Here is a 25323-nt window from a genome sequence, read left to right on the forward strand (position 1 = left end):
CAAACAAAATAAGAAAAACAAACAAACAAATCTAGAAATCTGAACCGTATCCAACTTTTAGTGTTCAATGTCCAGATCTGAACGTTTAGATACTGGAGATCTCTGTACAATTCTGAAGAACTGATCAACAGGAAAACTGTTGAGAAAGGTTTAAACCCCCAGTAAATTGTAAACTGTAGGGTTCTCCCCCTCCCCGCCAAAGTTCTAATGATGTAGAAGCTGCATAATAATCTCCATGTGAACCATAAACATAATAAAAGCTGAGGCCATTTCTAACATAATCTCTATCAGCAAGATGCCAGAGCTTTTCCAGATTTCCTAACGGGTCCCTGCTAATTCCATGCCAAAACTAGCAGTGGATTTCTTCCTTTTAATCTCCCCTAATGCCTTATTCGATTATTGTCACTGCTCTCCGACCGCGCATCGTCCCTTCAAACCCTAATTCCCCCCCTGGAACAGTCAGATGAGGCTGAACGGCGGTGGCGAATCCAAGGGACACACACGGCCGCGGACACCCCGCACGTCCCCACCCCGGGCAGAGGCCGGCCCAGGGCCGCGGGGCCGGGCCTGAGGCAGCCGGGCTCTCCCAGAACCTCACCCGGCCGAGCCCCGGGGCACGGGGGAAGGATGAGCACCGACACCGGCTCCAGCTGACGGGTCTGAGGGCACCTGAGCGTCCCCGCACACACCTGCGGCATGGCTCTGCTGCTCGCCTGGACGTGTGTCGCTGTGAGGTGAGTGACACCCCGCCACCACGCCGACCCCCGAGGGCTCCCCGCAGCCCGGAGGAGCGGGCGAGGGGCTCTTCCCTCCCCGCGCTGCCCGGGGCCTCGCCAGGCGCGACTTCGGCCTCGGCACTGACGGGGCCTCGCCTCTCCCCGCAGCCTGGGGACGGCGCTGGGGGACCAAGGCGACGGGGCGGACCTCTATTCGGAAAACATCACTCGGATCCTCGACAAGTTGTTGGACGGCTACGACAACAGGCTCCGACCGGGATTTGGAGGTATCGGGGAAGCCCCGTCCTCTCGGGGAGCCGGCGGGTGGGGAAGGGCGAACGGCGGCGCTTCGGCTGCCCCGGGCAGGAGCGGCTCGTCCCGCATCCGTGACAGGAGAGAGGCGGAAGGAGCCCCAAAAGCGGCGGCAAAGCAGCAAAGCTGTCCCTGCCCCGCAGCCCCCGGGTCTTGCCCTCGAAGCGGGGAGCCCCGCAGCCCCGCTCCTCTCCCAGCCCCTCTCCGTGTCCCGCAGGCGCCGTGACAGAAGTCAAGACCGACATCTACGTGACCAGTTTCGGGCCGGTGTCCGACGTGGAGATGGTAAGGGCCCCGCTCGCCGCCCCTGCTCTGTTTTCCCGGGATTCATTACGCCGGCATCTGAGTTGACCGTCATTAAAGCAGATTACGAGGCTTAATCTCTTTGACAATCTCTAGGGCCCAGCAGAGCAGTTTGGCCAGAGTTGCATACAGCTATTTCCCGGCCGCGCCAGCCGGGGCTAGACACACACAGCCTCAAGGGAGGGCCAGGGCCATAGGAGATGCCTCTTTAACCTTACGAAGAAGATGTTGAGCAGCCGTGTCCCAGCACAGCTTTGGGGAACGCTGCCTTGTAGGAGGCAGCCGAGTGAGCAGCGGCTGGGAATTGGTGCCATCGCTGACACAGCTGCCTCGGCTCATGCTGGGTGCCCCCAAACTCAGGCAGCCGCAGACTTGGGTGAACTCTGGCAACTACAGCAGTAACCCCCAGGAATATATTAAGTCATGGAAGTGAGGATGGCGTTGCTGCTCTCTTTCTAGATACTGACTCGGGCTGCTATTTTTGCCCTTGTGCACGCCTCTAACACCAGCTCACCTCAGGCTGAAGTCCAGGTTCCAAGCTGAGAACTGGGGGCTCCAAGTACTACCAAAGTTTTCCCCCTGCTCTTTGTCAGTCAGTCTAAGAGACAGCATAACCTTGCATTCTTACAAAATTTGCCCTGACAGGTTTAGCTGTTTCCTAAGCAACTTCTGCAGAGGGCCCTTTTATAAAAACTTGTGAAAATATTACTAAGAATTATTGGAAAAAAGTCCCATCAATTAATATTAACTTGACACCATAATCCTACTGTGCTGTGACTCAGATCAGTCCTTTGTGAATATCCAAAGGAAGCTGCAGAAGAGTCACTGAGCATGTCTTTTTGTTTCTGGCAATTAAACACTGATAGTTTGGTCTTGCACTTTGAAAGCTAGGCATTTATATTTCCTTAGACCTCAGTCACTTTGAATTAAGTTATTACCTATAAGAGTACAATGAGGGTTGTTTATTTCCTTATTCATGTCAAATTTTCTGTTCACTGATTCATTTGTAACTATTCTTCAATGGATGACTTCTTTTAGTAACTACTTAATGATAATAGGATTGAGTGTTTAAGCATTAAATGAAATGCTACTGACGTGTGTTGGTTGTGTCATGGAGTTATTGTCCCCACAGCCACTTGGGACTGCAGACCCCCATGCAGAAGTCAACCCTATTTATTTTCCATAGGAATACACAATGGATGTCTTCTTTCGTCAGACGTGGACTGATGAGAGGCTGAAGTTTAGTGGGCCAACTGAAATTTTGAGACTGAACAATTTAATGGTCAGTAAAATTTGGACACCAGACACATTTTTTAGAAATGGAAAAAAATCAATTGCTCACAATATGACAACTCCTAACAAACTTTTCAGAATTATGCAGAATGGAACTATTCTTTACACAATGAGGTGAGAGCTTTTTCTTCTGCTTTTGGTTGACCTGTATTTTTGATTCTATCAGCATTTTCCTATATACCATATTTTTTCATTATCTACAACTATGTATTCTAGACTAACCATTAATGCTGATTGTCCTATGCGGTTGGTGAACTTCCCAATGGATGGACATGCTTGTCCACTGAAATTTGGAAGCTGTAAGTTTTTCTGTCTCTTTTAGTTTGTTCAAGTAACACATTTGGTCAGAAGGTCAGAAGAACCTAAGATATTAGTGACATAGCTGAAATTTTAAGTTGTATTTTTATACTAGAATTCTACTTTTTTCTCTGAGACTCAGACCATTCATATGGACATGGATTTATTCACTGAAGGGTGACTGTTGAAGCATGTTTTATTGTTTATTACTTTTACACTTCTGGTAGTCAAAGTTGGTCCTTCAAAAAATCATAAAACCTCTGCTACATTAACTGTATTACTTGTAATTTTCAAAATACGTAGTCTGTGGTAATTAATTCTGAAAATATTTAGTTGAGCTGTGGGTATCAATGGTTATGTTTTATAGCAAATTAAGAAGCGAAAGCTAATTCCTCTCAGGTCCCACCTCAGCCATTCTCTTATTGTTGTTTCTTTTTAAAAAATTTTGTCATAAATGAGGTTAGGAACTTAGTAGAGTAGGATGCATGTTGCTGTGGGCATTTGAACTATAAACGGGATAATTCTACTTATTTTTTCAATTGCTTATAAAATAAATAAGTAGTAATGGTAATTTTCCCCTCTGTTACTCAGATGCTTATCCAAAAAGTGAAATAATTTATACTTGGAAAAAAGGACCATTGCATTCAGTAGAAGTACCACAGGAGTCTTCCAGTCTTCTCCAGTATGACCTCATAGGACAAACTGTATCTAGTGAAACAATTAAATCTAACACAGGTAAGATGGAGCCATGTGGAAACTACTGGTGTTGTGGAACATCTTGATAATAAATTACAGGGTATTTTTTTTGTCACATAGAATGAAATTAATTATCTTTTGCCATTTTAAATAGTAAAACCCTTGGACAGACTCTAACATTGTCTCTCAAAAGACAACTTTTCAATACACTCTCATCAAACACAGAATTTTTCATGAGATTATTAAAAATTACTACTGCCACTCCACCCCAGTAAAAACATTACATAAAATGAATATTATTCTGCTTTGTTTCCATGAGGTCACTTTACCTTTTTTTAAGCAGCTTATTTTGATTATGCACTAGGAGGTCTGTGATTTCATCAGAACATATTATGTTTGGTTTAAGCCAATAATGTTCACTCACATGTTGCCAAAATAATGCTGACATACTTGTCTCTTGACAGGTGAATATGTAATCATGACAGTTTATTTCCACTTGCAAAGGAAGATGGGCTACTTCATGATACAGATATACACTCCTTGCATTATGACAGTCATTCTTTCTCAGGTGTCTTTCTGGATTAACAAGGAGTCTGTTCCAGCCAGGACAGTTTTTGGTATGCTGCATTAAGGTTTTTGAACAGCTCAGCATCACATCTATCATCATTCATTCATTCATTCATTCATTCCTTTATTCTTTTCATTACTTGTTTGTTTTAGGTGAATATTCACTCCAGCTGCTCTATTTCCATCTGCAAAGGAAAATAGGCTACTATCTCATTCAGACATACATTCCATGCATCATGACTGTGGTCTTGTCTCAAGTTGTGTTTTGGATCAACAAAGAATCTGTTCCAGCAAGAACCGTGGCTGGTATTTGTGTTTTCCTTTTTGTCATTCATTTCATTCACTGTATTGAATTCATTGTATCAATCAGACACTGTAATCCTGGGAGGATTACGAAAGGCAGCTAGTAGGTTTCAATCAGCAAAAGTAAATACTAAAGTGGAACCAGATGATAGTTAATTTGCCTGTGAGGGTCAAAATTCTTGACTCAGAATTTCTGGTTAGCCAGACTTGTTTGTTATGATTTTCAATATATTTTTGTGTGCAGGAAGGGACAATTTCAAAGTAAATATCAATTTCTTCATTTTTTAAAGCGGATTTTTCGCTGTGGATTATTGTCTTGTGAAACCAATATGAGTCAAAGCTTTAAAAGTTAAAAAAATCACATGGGATGGAGTTATCTGATGTAAGGTACCTCCTCATCTAACACTAATTTTGGAGTGCTCTCTTCTCCTTGGCTACAAAGAAATCTAAACAACTAACAAGAGCTTTAAATGGATAAAAATCAGTGAGCTGAATAATATCCCTAGCACAGGCTGAATTTATAGTAAGAAAGATGTATCCATACTGCATGGCAGGGCCTTTTTTTTTCTTTCCAGTGATTTGAATTAACACTCTCAAAGCTTTGAGTCTCCTGGTTTATACATATACATGAGGTTTATATTCCAGATATGATGCTACCTGATTTGGCCTCATGTTGCATCTCTGGACTGTAGAGTTGCATCCTGTACATTTTGAGAAAACATATTTGCAACACAGTGGGCATGGAAGGTAACTGTACATGCTTGAAGAGATGTGCAAGTAGGTCTGTAGCTGATTTGGTCATATATAAACACCCCAAACACTGGAATAACAGCTCTTAGGAGTTGTACTGAAGAGTAACATGGACCTGAGAAAGCATTTTATGAAAAGAGTGAAATAAACAGCTTTCTGTATTGTGGAGAATAATGATGTTAGCATTTTAAAAGAATATTTCAATCCTTATTCCATTTGTATTTCTGCCAGGGCAGTCTGAATTTCTAGTCCTGACTCATTCAAAATCCTATGGATTCTGAATACCTTAATCTAAGGAAAATTCTTTATGACTAAAAAAGACTTCAGGTCTTTTTCAGTGAAAAATAAAAGTTTTAAAATGGAGAAGGTTTAAATTGCATCATATTGCAAATACTTGAATTATAATTTTCCGCTTTTACATTTAAGTCCCAAAACTAAGTTTGAGAGAAGAGAAATTAATAGTAGAAAAATAACGATGTGCCTAAACCAGTTTTCAGCACAAAATAATTTAAGGACTTTGTTTGCCTCCAAAATGAATGCCAGTTATCAGATTTCAGTGTTTGCACTATTTTACATATTCTTCAAAATTTACCAAGAAGTGTTCAAAGTGTAAAGACAAAGGTAAACAATCAGCAGTTACACAGTTTACCAACTGTAATTTGGTATTCAGTTTGATGAAGTAGCTTTCCACAGTGTAGAGCATTTCATCAATATTCACTCCACACTGAGAGAATTTTTATCTGTATCTGTAATAGAATAGGATATCTATTCCTAATTTAAATTCCTGCTGCAGTAAGTTTTTATTCAGACACAGAATATATCAATTTTATTACTAACTAGCACATGGACAGATTCTAATCCAATCACACATCATTTCAAAAAAGTTCATTCTGGACCTTTGAAATTGAAATACATCTCAGTATAGTTGTATTCATATTATGAGTCTGGGAGATTTGTGAGAAGTAGAGATCCTACGTCTTTCTATACCATCTCCTATTTGTATTTCATTAAAACATGTTAAGTAATGACATTGGGACGTAGTTAACCTATGACAGCTGGCAGGTCACATCATGTGAAAGAGTTGCAGAGAAACTGAAAATAATGTCACCCTCTCTGGATGCTGCAATATGCTATGACACTGCATCCTTCCCTCTGAGCATCACTAATAGCATATTGCTTCATCAACTCAACATGACCATTACAATATGACATTACTTCTTTTACTTCACCACCTACCCTTTCCCAATAGCAGAAAATAGAAGAGAATATTCTCCACCTTGCTGTCTTTAAATACCCACAGTTTTTGCATTCTAGCAGGCATAACTATAAGTAAATATGAGTCACAGAGGCTTGTATGTAAATGATTGAGTTCTTGCATTTTTTGCTTGTATCAGGCAGCAGTAGGAAGTCAGTATATTTCCTACATTATTAATGCTGTACACTTCAACATAGAAAGAATAAATTCATGAATTCATGTGAAGAACACCATGGGGTCCATGAGCTACATGACCAGATTTACTCTGTGAAAATAGATAAGCAGCTCTAGAGAAGTAGCTTTTCTGTCCTTCCCTATTTGTAACTACAGGCGCTTTCAAATCAAGATACACTTAGTGAATCTTAAAAAATGTATCCAGTGATTAAAGACAACAGCTCAGGGCACCAAAGCATTATTACTTGAAATGTTTGGATTGTGCTCTGACTGTTTTCAATGTAGAATTCGACTGATTTAGTGAGCATTCTGTAAGCCATGATCTGCCTTATCCTACAGCAGGGGAAAGGAGAAAGGATGACTGTTGGGGACTGACAATATGTGAATCCAGGTTTCTTGCAAACATTCCACTTATGAACTCCACAAGGAAAATCTCCTTCATATTTTGAGCCTGGATTTTGTTACAGCCATGTTTATCACAATTCTAAGAAGCAGCACCACATAGAATGTTGTTACCCTGCCTTTCAGTCTGCTCAATGCATTAAAGAAGTTTTTCCAGACCCTTTAGATGCTGAATCCAATATACGTGAGTTATTTAAGGATACAAAATGCTTTGAGTTTTGTTGGTTAGCTGGGATGTAGGATGACAGCTAAAATCAAAAAGGATGTTGTGCTTTGGTTTTTTTTCATGTATATGAATTTAAGAGTAGCAGGGCTGAAGCAAAGTTTTAATGCCCCCTATTTCCTCTTCTTGTTTTCAAGGAATCACTACAGTTCTCACAATGACCACTTTAAGCATCAGTGCTCGCCATTCTCTGCCCAAGGTGTCCTATGCCACCGCCATGGATTGGTTCATAGCTGTGTGCTTTGCCTTTGTCTTCTCTGCACTTATTGAGTTTGCAGCTGTCAACTACTTCACCAATCTCCAGACTCAGAGAGCGATGAGGAAGGCAGCCAGGGCAGCAGCACTGGCAGCAGCACTATCAGCAGCAACTGTACCGGCAGAGGACGAGATTGTCTCGGTAATTGCTTGCTTTTCTGATAATAAGCATCATATAGGAACAGGCAGATGAAGTAGTGAATGCAAAACAATATTAAAGTGATCTTAACCTAAAACAGATTATGTGACCAGATTGTGTCTGTTTATCAAAGACATTGTTCTGAGTGAAGAAAATGAAAATACTTCATTTATTTTTACTGTTTATTTGAATTTGCAGTATGATTTTCTGGAGAGGTGTTTATTTGGCAAGGTATTTAAGGAAAGCCATTCAACTGTTGTCCTTGGTACTTCTCTTGAGCAATGCTGTAGGCAGTGTGGTAAGGCAGCTGTGGTTCCCAGTAAGTCTGCAGAATTTGTGGGACAGTGTACAATGGAATGAACATGTGCATTGGCTAGATGATTATGGAATCACTGTAGTACAAGGGTACAGACCATAAATGAGTCATCTGGAAGATGGGTAATTAGCCTTTACATAAACTTGGCGTCTGTTACCTTTATGAAATCTGTGTTGGTGTAAGCTTGAGAAAAAAGAAGCCATAAATGAAGGATAGGTTTTAGTACACGTGAAAGACAGGAAGTCATTCCAGTATCAGAAAAACTGTCAGAATTGCTTGCAAATTTTACTCTGTAAATCTCATGCTGAATCATGAATGCTGTCCGACAACATATGTTAATGTATATATATCACTATGGCCTTCCTGTTTCAAAATCAGTTTTACTATCACCATGATTTCCACTTTTAGAGAAATTACTGGATTTGAATGACATTTTGGAAAACCTCTGAATCTATAATTGAGTAAGGAAGTCAATCTAAGAGATGCCCATATCAAGGCAACATCTTACCCCCCATATAGTAATTTTTTCCACATTTGCTGATAAATAGCAGTTAAAGTTACAACATTTAAGGACTTTCAAATTATTAAAATCATAATTGATAAGTTTTTCTGACTCTTTTGGAAGACAGGCTATCAGAAAAAAATCCAAAAAGTTCACCTGGTTTTGTATAGCATGAAGAAAAATTGATAGCTGCTACATCTTGAAGAGGAACAATGGCTTGGACCTGTCCTTCACACACCTCCTTATTCAACTTTGAGTTAATCATAGGGCTTACTAGAAAGAAAAAAACAAAACAATTACTACTTTTGTTTTTATGAAGTCCCTGCTGAGCACTAGGAAAACAGTTAGACTGACTCTGCATGTCCTGCTGGTGCATTCACAGCCACTGCTGTCATCTCCCTCACATTCCCAGTCTCAGGAAAGCAACTGTTCCAAAAAATAATCTTCTGCTTCTGCCCAGATAAGCTAAGAACTTGTTCCTGAAGATAGGGCTCCTCCAGATATACATGGTCTACAAATCACAACAGTACAAGCTAAGCACCAAATATAAAATTTCTGTTGAACAAATGAATAAAAGATAAAGAAGTTAAAAGACTCAAATTTCTTATCAAGGTCTTCAGCCATAAATAAACAAAGAGCAAACTGAAGACACTTCCTCCTGTTTTGTAAATATTAGCTTGTTAGCATTTCCAAGTAAAAACCAGAAAAAAAAAAAAAGGCATCAAGGAATAAAATACATATCTAGGAAGCCCCCTGCAACAATCTGCTCAAGAAAATTATTTACATCTAGCTGACAGCATACAGATTTAGAAGAATGTTAAATCCCATAACATTCAGGTCCTAAAGTAAACTCAGTCTCTAAAACAGCCCTCAATGTCCACAAAATTTTACAGACCTGATCTTGCTCAAAGCAAGACAATCATTTTCAAGCTCTGTATGTCCACCACTTTTTTTCTCCCAGGAGAACTGCAGTAACAGAAAGATCAAACTCTGTGAGATCTTAAAAATGAAGGGTACTTACAATTGAAGGCAAGATGATGTAGTAAAAAAGGCTTCTAGAAGAATTAGCTATTGGATTTAAAGGTTCCCTTCCGGAAGGGCATTCTGGGAAAAAGGGGTGATTATAGGATAACAGATTTTAAGAAGCTTTTCTTTTTTCATTCCTTTTTCCTTTTTTTTCCTTTGGTAGAGATAAGGGGGAAGGAACTTTTGTACGTTGTCACATCAATAGATATAATGCAGTCAGTGATATAATTTCATATGAAACAGACCTGAGATGTATAATTTAAATTAGACAAATCACACACAGGCTGACTGCATGAATGTATGACCATTTCCTCAGGACTGTCATTCTCACTGAGCCTTGTGCTTCTATGGCTACATTACTGGACCTACGGCAGTTATTTTTAAGTAAGGCACACAGCATACTCAATTTCTTTCTTAATGTAGGTTTAGGAAGTCCTTCCTGAATTCCCAATTTACTCTTTGTTTCCCTGTATTCCCCAACTTGTTCCAGTTGTTTGCCTCTAAATCCTTTCAACTCTTTTCCTTCTGGATTTTTTTTTTTTAATTATTGCTAACAGTGCCCAATTCTTATTCTTTACCTCTGTGATAATTTATCTTACTCTCCTTTTTGTCTCTTCTCCTCATTTTCTCCGCCTCTCTGCTAAAACTTCCAAGTCACTAGAAATAAAAGCTTAAGAGAATCCATATCTTACACATTATTTTTAGAAGTCTACTTTATTTGATTTTAAAAACATTTTTTCTTCTCCATAACGTGTACTTTGGTACCTTTTCTAATCTATGGCTTTTTTTTTATTTTTAATTTATTTTTACTCTTTTAGTTAGCATATTAAAATTTTCCATGTATTTTGTGGTTGTAATATTTTTATGTGTGATTTTTTAGTGCATAAAAGTTGTGATAATTTTAGGTATAGGTATATATATATATGTATATATATAGGTGTATGCATATACCTATATATATTAGGTAGTAAACTGTGTCAAAAATGCTGTCTTTTGCATTTTTAGAAGTCAGCTGATATTTTTACATGAGGGCTTAAAGGTTTACTTGGTTTCAGAGAGTCCATTCGTAAAATGAAAAGTCAAATGCACTTCAGAATTTTTATGGCTATACAAATGCCAGCGGAACTCTGCTGCCAGCAGTGACACTGAGAATAACACACAGACTACGTGTTTTTAATGATCTATTATTTTAACTTGCCTGAAGAGAGGATTAAGGAAATCATGATGGGAATAACCTTAGGATGTCTGAACTAGTACTTTTTGTATGACAAGTAGACCCAGTACCATATGAGAGAAGCCCATGGAGTTTGCCATAAACGGGTTAGGTATAAACGAAAATAGAAAAGAGTTCCAAAACCAGTTAGAAGCTTTTCCTGTGTAATTAAGGGCCTAAAATCAAGATAAACATATCTACAGAATATATTCTTTCTTTTTTTTTTTAGTTCTAGATTAAATGTTTCTTGAAAAAAAAAAAATTAAAATATTATCAAGCAACCTTCTTTCCTATTTTATTTTTTTTATTTTATTTTTTATTTTTATTTTTTTATTTTATTTTAGTTAATTTTATTTAAAATTTTGCTTTATTCAAATAAACTAAATTCTCTCAAGCAAGTTTTTATAATATAGCCAAAAACACTGTATTCTCAGAAAATAAATATGTCAGAAGATTAAATTCTGCTCTACTGTAGAATGAAAGTAGGAGAAAATGCTGCAGCCACTGAACTGTAGTGGATTCAGTAAGAGAGATGAGGCTGTGGCCATGTGCTCAGCAGAGAGATGAGAGATCAGCAGGCCTGGGCTGACTCCAGGAAAGCCTCTCTGTTTACCTCAGGTAACTGAGGGCAGGATTTGGCTTGCTCTCTTCATCAGCTGCAGGCAATCCCTGTGTGAAATACAAAACTATGGGTGTTCCACTGCAGAACACAATGGCAACAAGCTGAGTATTCATCTGGACTCTGACATAAACCTGTTCTTACTCCTGTGGTGGCCAAGCTGGTTTTAGCATGTCAAAACCAAACACCTTATACATACACATATACAACCATAATGGCATTTAGCTTTTAAATGCATTTCAAATTTGTATTTTCTACATCAGTTGCATTGTTTCCTCTTGATGGCTTTCTTTTCCTAGGAAGATCCAAGTCCTGGAAGTTGCAGGGGAAGGGAATTGCTGATAGTGTGTGGAGCACAACATTTGCAGTAATGCTGTGTGGGATGGTCAGGGAGTAACCCCGTGGATCAAAAGACATCCTTTCCATGTGAGAGGCTACATGTAAAAGACAAGTTTACTGCCCTGTAACAGCTTGATTATGGTTACGTTCTAAAAGACCTCATGTTTTAACAGAAATCAGCACAGGGCAGTGAAATACCACTGGGAGAGCTTCCTTCTCCCTCCAGTCTTGTGTTTCAAAACAGAAAGGATTCTTATTCACTTTTACAACCCTGGCCAGCTGCAGAGCAGCCGTATGTCACTGGTATAGAGGATTTAGTTTCCTATAATTATGTTGGAATGTATTGAGTATATTTAATGAGTATCTTGGTATAACGGAGTACTTGTATCTGGATCATCAGCCACCCTTTAGGTATCATCCTAGAAACAGCTACATGCTTTAAAGTCTTTACTGAGAACATTGAGGCCTAATCCCAGTACTTTTTTTGCAGGAGGGTAGTGAGAACAAAATAAGGTAAATTTAATTATAGGGAAAAAACATATGGACAGACACTGACGGATTTAAGAGCCAAATGTGGCTTTGAAAATTTAAATCTGTTTAATGTAAAAATGTATTTTGACAGCAGAGAGGCTCTTTGCCAATTATATGTTCTTTCTGGCATGCTACAAATAACAAACATTAGGAAGAAACTCTGCCATAGCACATTCCCATTGAAAAGAGAATGACCAGGGTTCCAGTCTCTGCTCTCCTTACTGCATATCTGGTTTATATGACAGCAGTTTTAATACAATGGGCATTGGGTAGTTTTCAGTTACGCTTCCTGACTATATAGATCTTTAGATTTTTCATTGCAAAATAAAACAGCTCTGAAGTAATAAGATAACAGCCTCTTTCCCCTTATTCACCTTCACCTGGTGTTTAGGCTATATTCTGAGAGAAGTAAATTTCAGTTCCTGGAGGTTAAGAAAGAATTTGAACATGATTTTACCATGCTCCAAGTGAGTAATTTAACCTAAGTGATTTAACCCTTTTACTAGGGTAGAAAATTATGAAAAAAGTCTTCATGTTTTTCCTCAGTGTTTCTAGCAAAGGTAACTTAAAATTTCTAAAGAGATGCATAAAACTAGGCCTATTAATAACGTCTAAACTATATTCAGCTTTTGATTATGCAGGACACTGTTTATATCTATAAACAATACATGTTATTTGTAATAGACATTTTTTTAAATCAGATCCCACAGATGAGACATTCAAAGAAGTGTTCAAATTAGGGTTTATAATGAATCTCTGCCATAGAGGGATACTGAAACTGCACAGAACTGTATTGTATGAGGTTCCTTAGTACATGGCCAAAAGATGATACATACTGTAATGAATTTGTCTGCTGGAAAGTGCTGCATATGGATTATTCAGTAGCTGAGGAGAGTTTTCACAGATCACCCTGGTGGATGTAGGGGATAAACCATGTTTAACACCCCCATTTTGGAGATAAGTCACTATCATGTGCTGTTATGTCTGTGATGGTTGAAATTACTCAAACTGTATCTACTAATGAGCAGAAGCAAAAAATGTTACATATTCAATTAGGCATTCTGCCTTTTACAGACACTTAAGTTCTGGTTCTAGGTTGGTTTGTGTGTGTGTTTTAGGAAAGTTCAGTGTCTTTAAACAAAAAAAACTATGAAGAAAAGAAGAAACAACACATTATTTTTACCTAAACTTTTAGAGTTTATTCTCATGAACCTCTTTTTACAGCATTGCTAGCAGGAAAAGGAGGTGTGAGTAAAAGACAGATAAGGAAGGACATAGAGATATTAATTTGTTTAAAGTTAGCCACTATCTGGGTTGCATATATAAGAATTACTTATAAACTGATAGTGAGAATATGCATTTGCAGTACAAAGCAACAGAGAAGAGAATTCTACAAATATGAATTACAGAAATCTCTTGAGGGAAAGAAACATAAGAACAAAGTGCATTCATAAATCACAGTTAGCATGCAGGAAAGGCTAAGAAAGAGCAGACAAAGAATCCTGTTTACTCCAAGGTTATGTATGCCGTATATTTTCAGATCTGGAAGGCAAGAAATTTGGTGAGAGCCTCCTGAGATATTCTGAGTATAAGCAAATTCTAGTGTTACTAGGGAGAATTGTGAGAGAGCAGAGCTTTATACACAGGATGAGAGTGCTTTGTGAGCTTTCCAGGGGATGAGATAGCTTGGCTGCAAAAGCTTAATAAGAAGTCAGACTATACCTTACAGGCTGTCTACATACCAGTATTTGTCTAGTCCAGTGTGATGGTGTCTCACATTAAACAACGAACTGGCAATCTGTTCTGTGTCACTGCCTACTCATACAGAGTTGCAGGTTTAATTGCCTGATGGGACTAACATTCCAGATGAGTGAAAGAGCACTTCTCTGAATCAAGGTTCAGTAACTTAAGAAAATCCATTATTTCCTTACGACACAGTGTGCCATGCCTCAGGCTTCTTGTTCTTGCTACTTGTAGAACAGTCCTTACTTGAGTGATTGGCTCTGTGAGCTATGCAAAATAGGCTTTTCATTTCCATTTTCTTTTGTTAACATTTAATGATGTTATTGTATGTACTTTTTGTCAAAAGAAGAAGTTAAATCTACATATAGTGGACAAATTACTGTAGCTGCATTTTCTGTTAAGAGTTAGCGTTCAGAACAACTGTAGTAAGAAATTATATGGTCTCCTCACTGCCTCCCCTTTTTGGTTTAGCAGTGAATTCCAATGAAAGATATGAGTCGTGGTCCTGGGGAAGCAGTCTGACCTATAAACAACTCCCTTGCTGAGAAACATCCTCATTACACATCTGAGATAAATTTGGACTTAGATTTCCATATCCTGAGTAGGGATTTAGAAGAAAATAGACTTAACCCTGGGTTCACTGTTATGGGGACACAGGACTGTTAAAGAGAGTGTAAATAACTTAGTCAGGGTTTTTCTTGAGATGAAATCAAATTGAGATAATCTTCATACTTTAGCAATCTTCCTTCTATAGAAATGAGATTTAATAAATATAAATAAAATAATTACTAGGATTACACTTTTACAAGTGCCTATTCAGATTATCACAAAGGTTTTACTACCTCCACATTCTAAATATATTCAGTACTAAATGTCATCCAAAGACCGTACACTACATCTTTTCTACTTACTATTAACTTTGTCACCTCAGCACTGTAATTTCTGATTGATGCTCGAATAATCCAGAATAGAATTTGACCTACCTTCTACCAGAATATTGTAGATAAAAAGGGCTAAGATTCACCTTAACACTTGTATTTTTAGGAACCACATAGTGTCCACAAAAGGTCATTATTCCACAGTAAATTGAAAAGCAAGATACCTTATAGCTTGCACAGTTCTGTTGAAAGCAGGGCAGGCAGGCAAAGTAGAACAGAGCCTGAGTGAAAGCAGGAAGGCAGGCTCAGCCAGCCAGTCTGTTTATAGATTATTACGATTAGCGCAAGTGGACAATGGATAACCCTCTTTCTGTTTCTATGACACATCTGTAGATCATCCTCCATTTAAATCTGTCTGTTGATTGCTGTGTTACTGGAAAATGCAAAACTAAACATCTGTGTTCCAGATAGGCACAGAGCAGGAATGCTGTTTAATACCCATTCAGAACATGACACCAGTCATACAAATGTATAGAAGGCAAATTGGAAGTAGTGATTGGTTTTAGGGGAAGAAAAAGGGCAATAGGTAAGGGAAATACATACAGAAAAAGTGCTGTTTCCCTTTGGAAGTAGATGATATTCTCTTCACCTTTTATTTAGACTAAAATCATCTTTGAGGAATCCATCTCATCCTAATTTTAAGTGGATACCAGTCCATTAATTCCTGAACAGAACTTGGCATCCTGTTGTAGAAATGTCACTTGTTCTGATTCTTGGACAGTAACAATGACTTCTGTAAGGATAATTCCTGTTACAACTATTTTAAGTCAGGTGATACCAGTTGTGCTAGGTTAGTCTGTTACAAAGAAATCATGGCCCAAGAAGAATGGGCAATGTATAGCAGAAAACGCTTCCTTTCCTTTTAGTGACTCAGTCATTTCTCTGATTGACTAAAATCTGTTCCCATGCTTAGATATCCTGCAAGATAAATCCCAAAAATGCTGACAGCACACTGCATTTAAGTGAATAGTTGTCATTAAATTACTCCCAGTGAATGACTTTGGAAATTGACTATTTAATAGAATTTTTCTACCTTAAAATCATTCCAATGTTAGTCTCCCATTTTACTATAGACCTATGTGCTGTTATGTTGCAACTTACTTACGTTGTCCAAGACTTCCCTCATGTGCTTCAGTCAATTGGTCATCTCGTTCTGCTGACCAAAGAAGCTTTGTATTCAAATCCAAGAACATCTGTGTATATTGTGTGATTTTGTGCACAAGATTTTTCATCAGTAATCTGGGAAATGAGTTTTATGGACAAAGTTTTAGTCTTAAGCTCCATATTAACAGAACATGACAGCACTTCATCTCAAAACAAACAACAAAGTCACTCTCAGCATCCTTCTGTATTTTCTCAGGCATCAGATGAATCTTATAGCTGCTGCTATGCATCCACTAATGGTCATCCTGGGATATGGCAGTAGCAGCAAGGTTTTTGAATATTTCCTCCTAGTTGACACTACTGTGAAAGTGGATAATCGATATCCATTAGAGCAGGCTTAGAGCCTGTGGCAGATCCTATTCCTAAGTCATTTCTGGAAAAAAGAACTCTATTAAAGTAAAATAACTCTGTGAAAGTAAAATAATGGCAATGTGGCCCCAAATAAAAGGTATGTGCAAAATGAATATACATGTTAGCCTAGTAACTGAGAGGTAAACTCTACATGTCCCTGAGTTCTGGCTGAATTTTCATAAGAGTTTTAATTCAGCTTTCTGAAGAGTAGTTGGATCTGGCTGCAAATACTGCACAAAATATGAGAGTAATTTGGTTTCATTTCACCATAAATGAAAATAAAAATAGTCCCATTACAGTTAAGTATATTTGTCTTCAGCTGTATGCATGAAAGTGCTGTGGGAATTATGAGATATATTTAAAAATGAAATTTTATCCTAGAAAAAACAATAGGACAATTTAGTATTCATGTCTTCAGCAGCTGTAAAGTTAGTCCATTGCCTTTTGTGCAGCAGTTTTCTAGTTTTTGCAAGGCTGTTTGACTCCATTCAGTGTTTACCAAGCTCATCAATGCATTCAGCCAGGGAAGACTGCACCTGAGCCAGCCTGTATTGATGTTTTGTTGAATCTTGATGCATATCTACACAAACTTCAATCATGCCAACCTACTGCAGTTTAGATACACCATTACCTTCTATTCCTTTTAGCTCTATTTTTTCTTTTTCTCTCTTGGAGCTTCCACTTATCACAATGTTAAAAATATGAAAAGCACATATTCTCTCATGGCTTTACAACAAAGCTTTGGGCCATAAAGATATATAACCTTCTGTACAGATGCATTATTTTTGTGATTTTCTGAGATTGCACTATAGCAGAGAAGAAACAATAAAATCAGAAAGTTAAGTTAAAAGGTGGAAAGAAGTCTAAAGATCACAAAACCTAAGACTGTATCCAAATATCACCTTTTTTTCCTGTTCTTTTTTCTTTCACAGCATTCTGACTCCAACTCTAACCTGAAGAAGCGAGTAAACTCCATAGCATCTCAGGCAGAGCAATCTCCTGAACCCAGCATAATATCAAATACTGCATCCCAGTGTCAACCACTGTCTGTTCCTCCACCAGCCCCACCACAACCACCAGCTATTGGAGGTGCAAGTAAAATAGACCAGTATTCCAGGATCCTCTTTCCAGTGGCATTTGCAGGATTCAACCTGGTGTACTGGGTTGTTTATCTTTCAAAAGACACTATGGAGGTGAGTAGTAAATTTTCTGAATACTCATCTATAATATGTAATATTTACTTGGCCAGCATTATTTCAATTGGTCATTTACTGTTGCAACTCAGTTCATCAGTCCTTTCTGAGTAATACATTTGTTTGAATGCTTTCTGGAAAAAATCAGCTGTAGCACTCTACAATCCAGAAAGGCTGTTTGAGGAGGGGAAATGTAAACTTCTCTCCAAACCATGCTGCACTGAGCAGAAAATGCTCTGTAAGACAGCATAGGATGTCATTCTTAGCAAACTAACTGATCTTAAATCTTCTATTTCCTAACCTGTTACAAGGAATGGTAGAAATATCAGTTGAAGCAAAGAAGTGAAAGAGATGACTTTAATATCCTAAGGTTTTCTCAGTGAGCTAGTACTATAAGTCTCCCCAAAAAGTTTGTTATGTAGTATAAAGGATTAATAACTGCAGTATAAAGTTTGTGAATCAAGTGTCCCTAGTTTTGTACATTCCAATACATTTTCCTGTTTTTTTCATACTGTACTGTTTTATGCAGATAAAGCTGAAAAATCTTTGCTTAAGTTTGTTGGAATCAGGCAGAGGGTGATTACATCTTTAGATATCCATGAGGTCATGGATACATGAAGAGACATGTGCCCTGCAAATTGAGCATGTCTAGAATAATCAGTCAGTAATCAGTCATTAAACTTGTAAGTCTTTAATGCTTTAAATCTCTATTTTTCTCCCTTTTTTGCCTAAATAAAATTAATGGTGTCCTATTTCCTTGGTAAAAAATATATTCATTTGCCTCGTTGCTATAGAGTTTTGGATCTCACTGTACATTGCAGTCAATATGATTGGTACATTTAGTTTATTTAGGACAGCTAGAGAGATAATGTTGGTATTTAGATAGCACCAAATGCACAAAGTCCCTACGTCAATAAAAACAGAGGCTGAAAATCTGGTATGAATGGGGATCAGGATCTACCTTTATTTCCTAGATTAAAGGTAAAGCAGGCTGAAGGAAATCTTGTGGGCAACCAAGAGATGTTGCAATTCAGAGGAAACAAGACAGTGCTGATCAGCTGATTGGTGGCACCTACCTCTGCTAAAAGGCTGCTGCTCTACCAGACTCTCATTTCTGGTACCAGTATGATGTGGAAAATGCTGTCTCTCAGAGATGGAGTGTGCTGCCAAGCAGCTTCTATGGAATTGTGAGGGCAGGAAGGTAGGAGACATTGTCTCTTACAAATGTTCCTACAGATGTCTCTCAAGAGGTCACAGCTGCCAGCTCCTGGCCATTCCAACCCTGCCCAGTGCTAAATTTAGCATTTGTGCCAGAGTTACTGATCCTGCTGTTAAAATACTGACTACGTGTGCAAATTAGTTATCTCAGTCAGAGAAGGGAAGTATTGAAAATGCTCGTGTGTGATCATGACAACTTCTGTTTGTGTGTAGCTTGCCAAGACTCCAGTGATTTCACTAAACCATTCACATTTTGGATCTAGAAATATTTTGAACATACTTGCCATTTCCCTTGGTAGTGACGAAATATTTGCACTAAATATTGTATATTAATAATAACATTAGAACCAGGCTTTTAAAATACTTTCAAAGTCTAGGACTAAGTGCTGACTATAAATATTTTTAAATGCTACTGTGTAAGCTCACAAACATACTCAAAAGCTCAGAAGTTATGTTACATAGTAGCATTACAGAATGACAGAAACCCAGCAGGAAGACTTAAAAAAGAGAACAGTATTGACAGCTGGGGTGTTTTGAATTATGAAAAATATAAATGGTTGTGTAATTTTTGACCAAGCTCTTCTTCCCAAATTACAGTTTCCGATTTGTGTACTCAGTTATAACTAATAATAATTGTGATATATACTGCTAGGTTTCTAATTCAAATGTTGTTTTACCAGTTGATACTTTTAACAACCAGGATTCTTTTTGCTTTAAAAATATATTAAAAATAGGTAAGTTTTACATTTCAAAGAGAGGAGATACAAAAGTTAGGTGAACAAAGCATGGTGAGCTTCAAGGGCAGCTAAACTTAATTTTTGGCTCCCCCAGGCCCAATAGATTTAATGTTGTTACAGTATTATTCAATTAAAAAAGTGCATTTTGTGCATTATTAGAGATATAATAGCTTTTTTAAGTTACTTTTTTGAGTTCATGGGACTTTTTTTAAAAGAAAAAGAAAGAGGAAAATATCTAATGGATTAATTGAAATAAACAAATTTCCAGTACACCAGTTCTTGTTGTGCAGCTTTCTAGGATTTTTGTTAGTGCAGTTTGGAGTGCAGAACATCATTCACCAATTCATGTGCTTAAACTGAAGAGCTATTTACTTTCTTTGGAGGTACACAGAGAATAAATCAGGCCTTTCATGAACCTGTTTGTAAAAGCAGATTGTTAGCACTGGAATCAAAGGTCATTTTCAACTCCTATCATTTTCTGGCCAGACTCTTCCTTTGGCTTTGAAGGAAGAGCAAGAATAGTTTTTTTACTTCATGTTCTGGACTCAGAGCCTCAGCTGGGATGAGAAGCCTTATAAGTGTAATGACACAGAGTTGGATGGAATCAGGAGCTCTTTTCTAAGCTGTTTGTTACTAGTTTGGTACAATACTAAGCAATTTTCTTATGGCTTAAATAATAGACCATATGTTACAGAAATGAAAAGGTCATTTTTGTGTATTGCAGCTCGTAAGATTTATGTGAACTTTGGGGACTGAGTACTTTTCAAAGTGCTCCTTGGATAACATTTTCTTCCCCTTACATTTAATAATTTTCTCTTCAGGTTAATCACCTTTACTATACATGTAAACTAAGAGTATGTAAATTACACAGACTTTTTTTATTTGAAGTTTGTATAAAGAAGAAGATGTTTTTAATAAAATGTACACCTTAAAACATTTGAATGTTCTCATCATAGACTGGTTTGGATTGGAGGGGATCTTGAAGATCATAGAATTCCACACTCCTCCCATGGCAGGGACACTTTCCACTAGACCAGATTTCTTCAAGTCCAGTACAATCTGATCCTGAAAACTTCCAGGGGTGGAGCATCCACAGCTTCTCTGAGTAAACTGTGCTAGAGCCTCACCACCCTCACAGGGAGGGCAGCCAGGATTGGACAGGCAGCAGAATTATCTTAGACTGAACTCTGTATTTATACTTCTATACGTGCCACATCAATTCAAGCTTTGCAAACCAGGAAGCTTAGTAGCAAACTTTCATTGCAAGATTAATATTTTTCTATATTTGAAATCAAAAAATGAAAAAAAATTGCAGTTAAAATTAAGTAGTTCTGAATGCTTTTTATGCATGGATGGGGACAGCATTAATCTTCTGGTCTTAATATTTTAATAAAGGGTTCAATTCACCATTGGAACAAGTGGGAAAACATTCTTATTCAATAGCAGTCATTCACTGTGCAACTTGATACATAAGATATTTCAGTGTAAATGGGTTTGCACTGGGGAGTAGCAAAAGCATTGCAGAACAAAAATTGTATTGGTCAAAGCAAAGAAGCTAAATTAGCAAAGTTCTGTGTCTGCATTTTGTTAGATTGTATATTGGTAGAAGCTAATATAACCAAAGGACTACAAAATGTATAAAATAACAGATACTGGTTTTTAGACCGCAGAAAATGCTGTAAGATACTTGTAAGGTAAGTCCCTTTTTCTCTCAACAGGTTTTATAAGTTAATGCTGACAGGTGCTAACTGTAGCTATTATATAACTATAGCTAGTATATAGAAAAAAATAATAATCAGAGTTACTCTAAGAGGACTTACTCCCTGTCTATAAGGTCAGTTAAATCAGGTGGAAGGTTTGAAGATGTGGCATCCCCATGATTTATACATGGGTGATGGAATAGGCACATTTCTATGGTTCATATTCTTCTGTAGGGTACAGTAGTATCTGCCATCCACGAGAAACTCTCCACAGTAATGAACAGGACACATTTGTCCAAATTAGTTAAGTAGAAAAGTTCCTAAAAGAAGAGCAAACTTTTCTGGTAAATGAGGAAAAAGATATTCTAGCTTTTTATTTTGTCATACAGCATATTTTGGCATTGTTTTCTGTTTTAAATCTACCTGAGTCCTTGAGCTGAATACTAATTTATGACAGTGACCTTGGTAGGTGAATTGCACACTTAGTCTGTTTTCAAATTTGCTTGATTTAGATTGCAAACAGTCCCCTTTTAAAGAGCTGCAAGTACTACCTTTGCCATATAACTCACAGTGCATGTCTACCACATCTTACACAACTTGTTTCTAAATTTATCTATCTTATTTTTTATATGTAACATTATATTATGGTTTCTCATGTAATAAAGCATGGAATGATGGAGTGAATCAACCTAGATAAGGAGATGATGTTAAAATTTCGATGATAAATTAAGAAAAAGAAGCAGAGGCCAGCTTTTATATTGGGGAGCACAGGAAGATACAAAGTCACTGAATGGACCAGATTTGCTGAGTCCTGGATGTTATTTGGATGCAGAGAACATAGCAGGATGGCTGGAGAAGATTTACATAAGTCAAAGATGCTAATGATGTCAGGTGGGAGGAAAAAAGAACAGAGGTAGGAACGAACAGGAAAAGTATTTAGATTCATTACATTGATATTATAAGGCTTGTAGTGCATATCATTATATCATTTTTTAGTTTAAACACTGGAGAAATAAAGTTTAGGAGGAACAGTCATTGCCATACATAGTTAAAAACAGAGCTTTGATGATCCAGGTAATGAGCATCAAATTCTAAGAGGATTTTCCTTGTAATGGAGTTCTATTTTGAGTCTGCTGAGAGAGTTAGAAATCATGTGGGTTTGTTGGTTAACTCAATTGTTGTTAACAATGGTTAACAACCCACTGCTTAAAGCTCTCTACACTTCTCTTCCAGTTTTTTGAACCTTTGGCAATGCATTTTCAAAATGACCCTCAGCCCAACTGAAGAACATCCCAAGATTTCAAGGAAATCACTCAAGGTCACAGAGGATTGCAGAGACTTCAAAAGATTTGTCTGTCCAGAGGTGCTCTCAATTTTCAGATGGAATATTTATATAGGACATTACCTGGATGCAAATTCTGGACAAATCAAGGGCTGCAAACTGCTTAGGGTTCTAATTAATATTTTGTCAAGATTTCTTACAATGATTCTACTACAAAAGTTCTTGTTAAATTACTTGTCTAATTGTCAAAGGAAAGAATGTTTATTTGTTCTAAAACATTTGTAAACAATTGAATGTTTATATTTATATGAAACATCAATAAAAGGGTTTGGGTTTTTTTAATAGAATAAGGTTTGTAAACTCAGCTGTTTCTGAAATGGTATAACTTGGCATAGTTTCACTGAAAATTTAGAAGTTGTACTGTTTTCCAGCACTTGAAATTGACCTAAAATAATGTTGGATGTGAAAAGGAGCTGTAATTCTGTCATGTTTTTAACTCTTTCATATAAAAGATAAGGGATTAGTTCTTAATAATTTTTAATTTAATTTTCATCTTTGAGATGACACTTAAAAATAATGAGATACAAGAAAAAAAATAAATATAAGCTATTTTTTGTGTGCTTTAGCTGGTAGGTTAACACAGTGCACCTTTCTTTGTTGAAAGTCACCACTGAAGTACAAGCAGACTAATAACAAGCAATTTCTCAGCAGGATCTAGAAATGGAGGAATTTCAGGGAGTTTTCAAGGTCTAAAGCTGAATAGACAGAAAAATGCAGCTACCTATCAGGCCAAATGCAAGCCTTCAGCTTGCATTTCCCAGAAGGGAACTTCCTGGAAGCAGGCCTTGATAACTAGTTAAGGAACAGCTTTTTATCAGCTGATTCTACTGAATTGCCTGTAGCAAACTCCCTAGAAATGGTTTCTAGAGCCAAAGTACTGCCAGCACCTTCAGAGTTTAAAGGTAATAATATTTTGATACTCTCACCACAGTTACTGGTTCTTCTCAAGAATGTAATTAGGAAACATATGCCTAATCAAATCAAAACCAAGACTAAATTATTGCAGGTGTAATGGACATTGGGGAGAGTCAGAAGAAGCACACAAGTTTTATGTGAAGCCAAATGAAAATTAAGGATCTCATCCTATCTTGAAATTATAGTATGATAAAATTAACCAGAAACGTGAAATAATGCACAGATTCAGGATATTCAGGGTCTTTTGCTTTGTCTTCACAAATATCGTAATCCCTGTGAGAAAATACTTACAGACTGACTGATTGATTCCAGTAAGTTATCAACTCTTTTATTGGTACTATAACCATTTTAACTATTTGAAGGCCTTGCACCAGCTGTTTTCCTCCTCCTATTTCAAGAGCTTTTACTAGTGTGGCAGCTGGAATGATCATGGGAAGTCCTTTCTGTACACCCTGTGCTCTAACTCTGAAGGGCTTAAATGGAACAGTTTAAGGATTCAACTCAATAATAAATATTGTTTATACAGAGATGTCACATGTGCAATTTGCTTTTTTCTGACTGTCTGCAAGCTGGCACACTTGGATGTATTTGTAAGTGCATGGAATTCTTTCTTCATTTTGCTTTAAAACTAAAAATGAGAAAAAAATTCCTATTTTCAGCCTTTATATGCTGTTATAAGAAAGCATTAAACTATGTATACTGGGCAAGTATTTTATAATTTATAAATACATTTTATTTTGAAAGAAAGCAAATTATGCTGTAGGGACACAGAATTTTTTTTTTTTTTTTTTTGAGTAACTATACCCATTCTTGCTTCACTGACTGATTTCTATTTTGAGTACATTAATATCTGTAAAAGTTTACAGAGTATTTTAAAACTGGTTTATGCATAAAATGAAAATCTTTAAAAGCTATGGTAAAACAAATGACACTAAAGGAGCTAAATTTTGTATCTGGTCTTTGCTTAAAAGAAATCTAAATATTAATTTTACAGCAGATGCAGAGAGTTACTAAAAAGTGGCTATTTCCTTGAAATGTAGTATTTTGATGTATAAAATGGTGGTAACTTCCTGATTAGGAAGCTGTATCAGCATCTTAAAATTGTTTTAGTAGCTCTTGGTATTTAAGTAGCTCTTGGTATTTAACAACACATTTCAACATGAGCAGAAAGACTGCTTTTTGTTCCAAAGAGCTTTTCATGTGGATATGACAGAGAAGGGTTGGTTCTCCTCAGCTTTTTGAACCATAGGAAGCGAATGTGTATTTTTCCTGTTACATGCTTTATAGAGACACAGGTGTAATCAGTAATGTTAACAATGTCAAGTTATATCTTAGAATAAATGTAATTACTTACAATTAATGTCACTTCTTAACAATCCTGGTTATGGTCAAACACTAATCAACCAAGCAAGACAGTAAAAGGGCAGATAAATAGAAAAAGGTGTTTTTTATATATATATATATATACATATACATATATATATACACATATATATATATGTATATATTTCTGTATGCATATATACATATGTATTTCTGTAGAAAATATAAATAATAAATAAATAATACTATAATAAATAATATCTATTTCTTTCCTTATCACAACTTAAAAGGAAATTAAGGGATGTGGGTTTCTTTCATTATTTTTGACTGTACTGCAATAAGAAGAGCAGGAGCTGAAGTTGCTCCTGCTGAGCAGAAGTGAAGTTGTTCCTATGTGTGAAGCAGGGCACTGTGGGGAGAGGATGTGCAATTTCATTGAGCTACTGCACTCTGATGCACATTATTCAA

The 25323-nt window shown here is 37.2% G+C and overlaps 1 protein-coding gene across 3 annotated transcripts; it reads left to right on the forward strand.

The window, feature by feature from the left end:
* Window positions 1–463: 463 nt before the first annotated feature.
* Window positions 464–25044, forward strand: GABRA6 (gamma-aminobutyric acid type A receptor subunit alpha6). 3 transcript variants are annotated; one of them, XM_005523475.3, is made up of 11 exons: window positions 464–734; window positions 885–1003; window positions 1246–1313; window positions 2518–2738; window positions 2841–2923; window positions 3513–3656; window positions 4082–4234; window positions 4338–4490; window positions 7429–7688; window positions 17360–17620; window positions 22509–25044. In XM_005523475.3, exons 1-11 carry the CDS (start codon window positions 697–699, stop codon window positions 22557–22559), a joined length of 1551 nt encoding a protein of 516 aa, XP_005523532.2. In that variant the 5' UTR covers window positions 464–696; the 3' UTR covers window positions 22560–25044. The 3 variants fall into 3 exon arrangements, with proteins under 3 accessions (XP_005523532.2, XP_087919667.1, XP_014108735.1); XM_088063541.1 differs by lacking the exon at window positions 4338–4490; XM_014253260.2 differs by lacking the exon at window positions 4082–4234 and having other exon boundaries at window positions 22509–25043.
* The last annotated feature ends 279 nt before the right edge of the window (window positions 25045–25323 follow it).

The sequence above is a fragment of the Pseudopodoces humilis genome, chromosome 17, assembly GCF_049639895.1.
Source record: "Pseudopodoces humilis isolate 2021_Gansu_Grassland_sample_001 chromosome 17, ASM4963989v1, whole genome shotgun sequence".
In the NCBI taxonomy this organism is placed as follows: Eukaryota; Metazoa; Chordata; class Aves; order Passeriformes; family Paridae; genus Pseudopodoces; species Pseudopodoces humilis.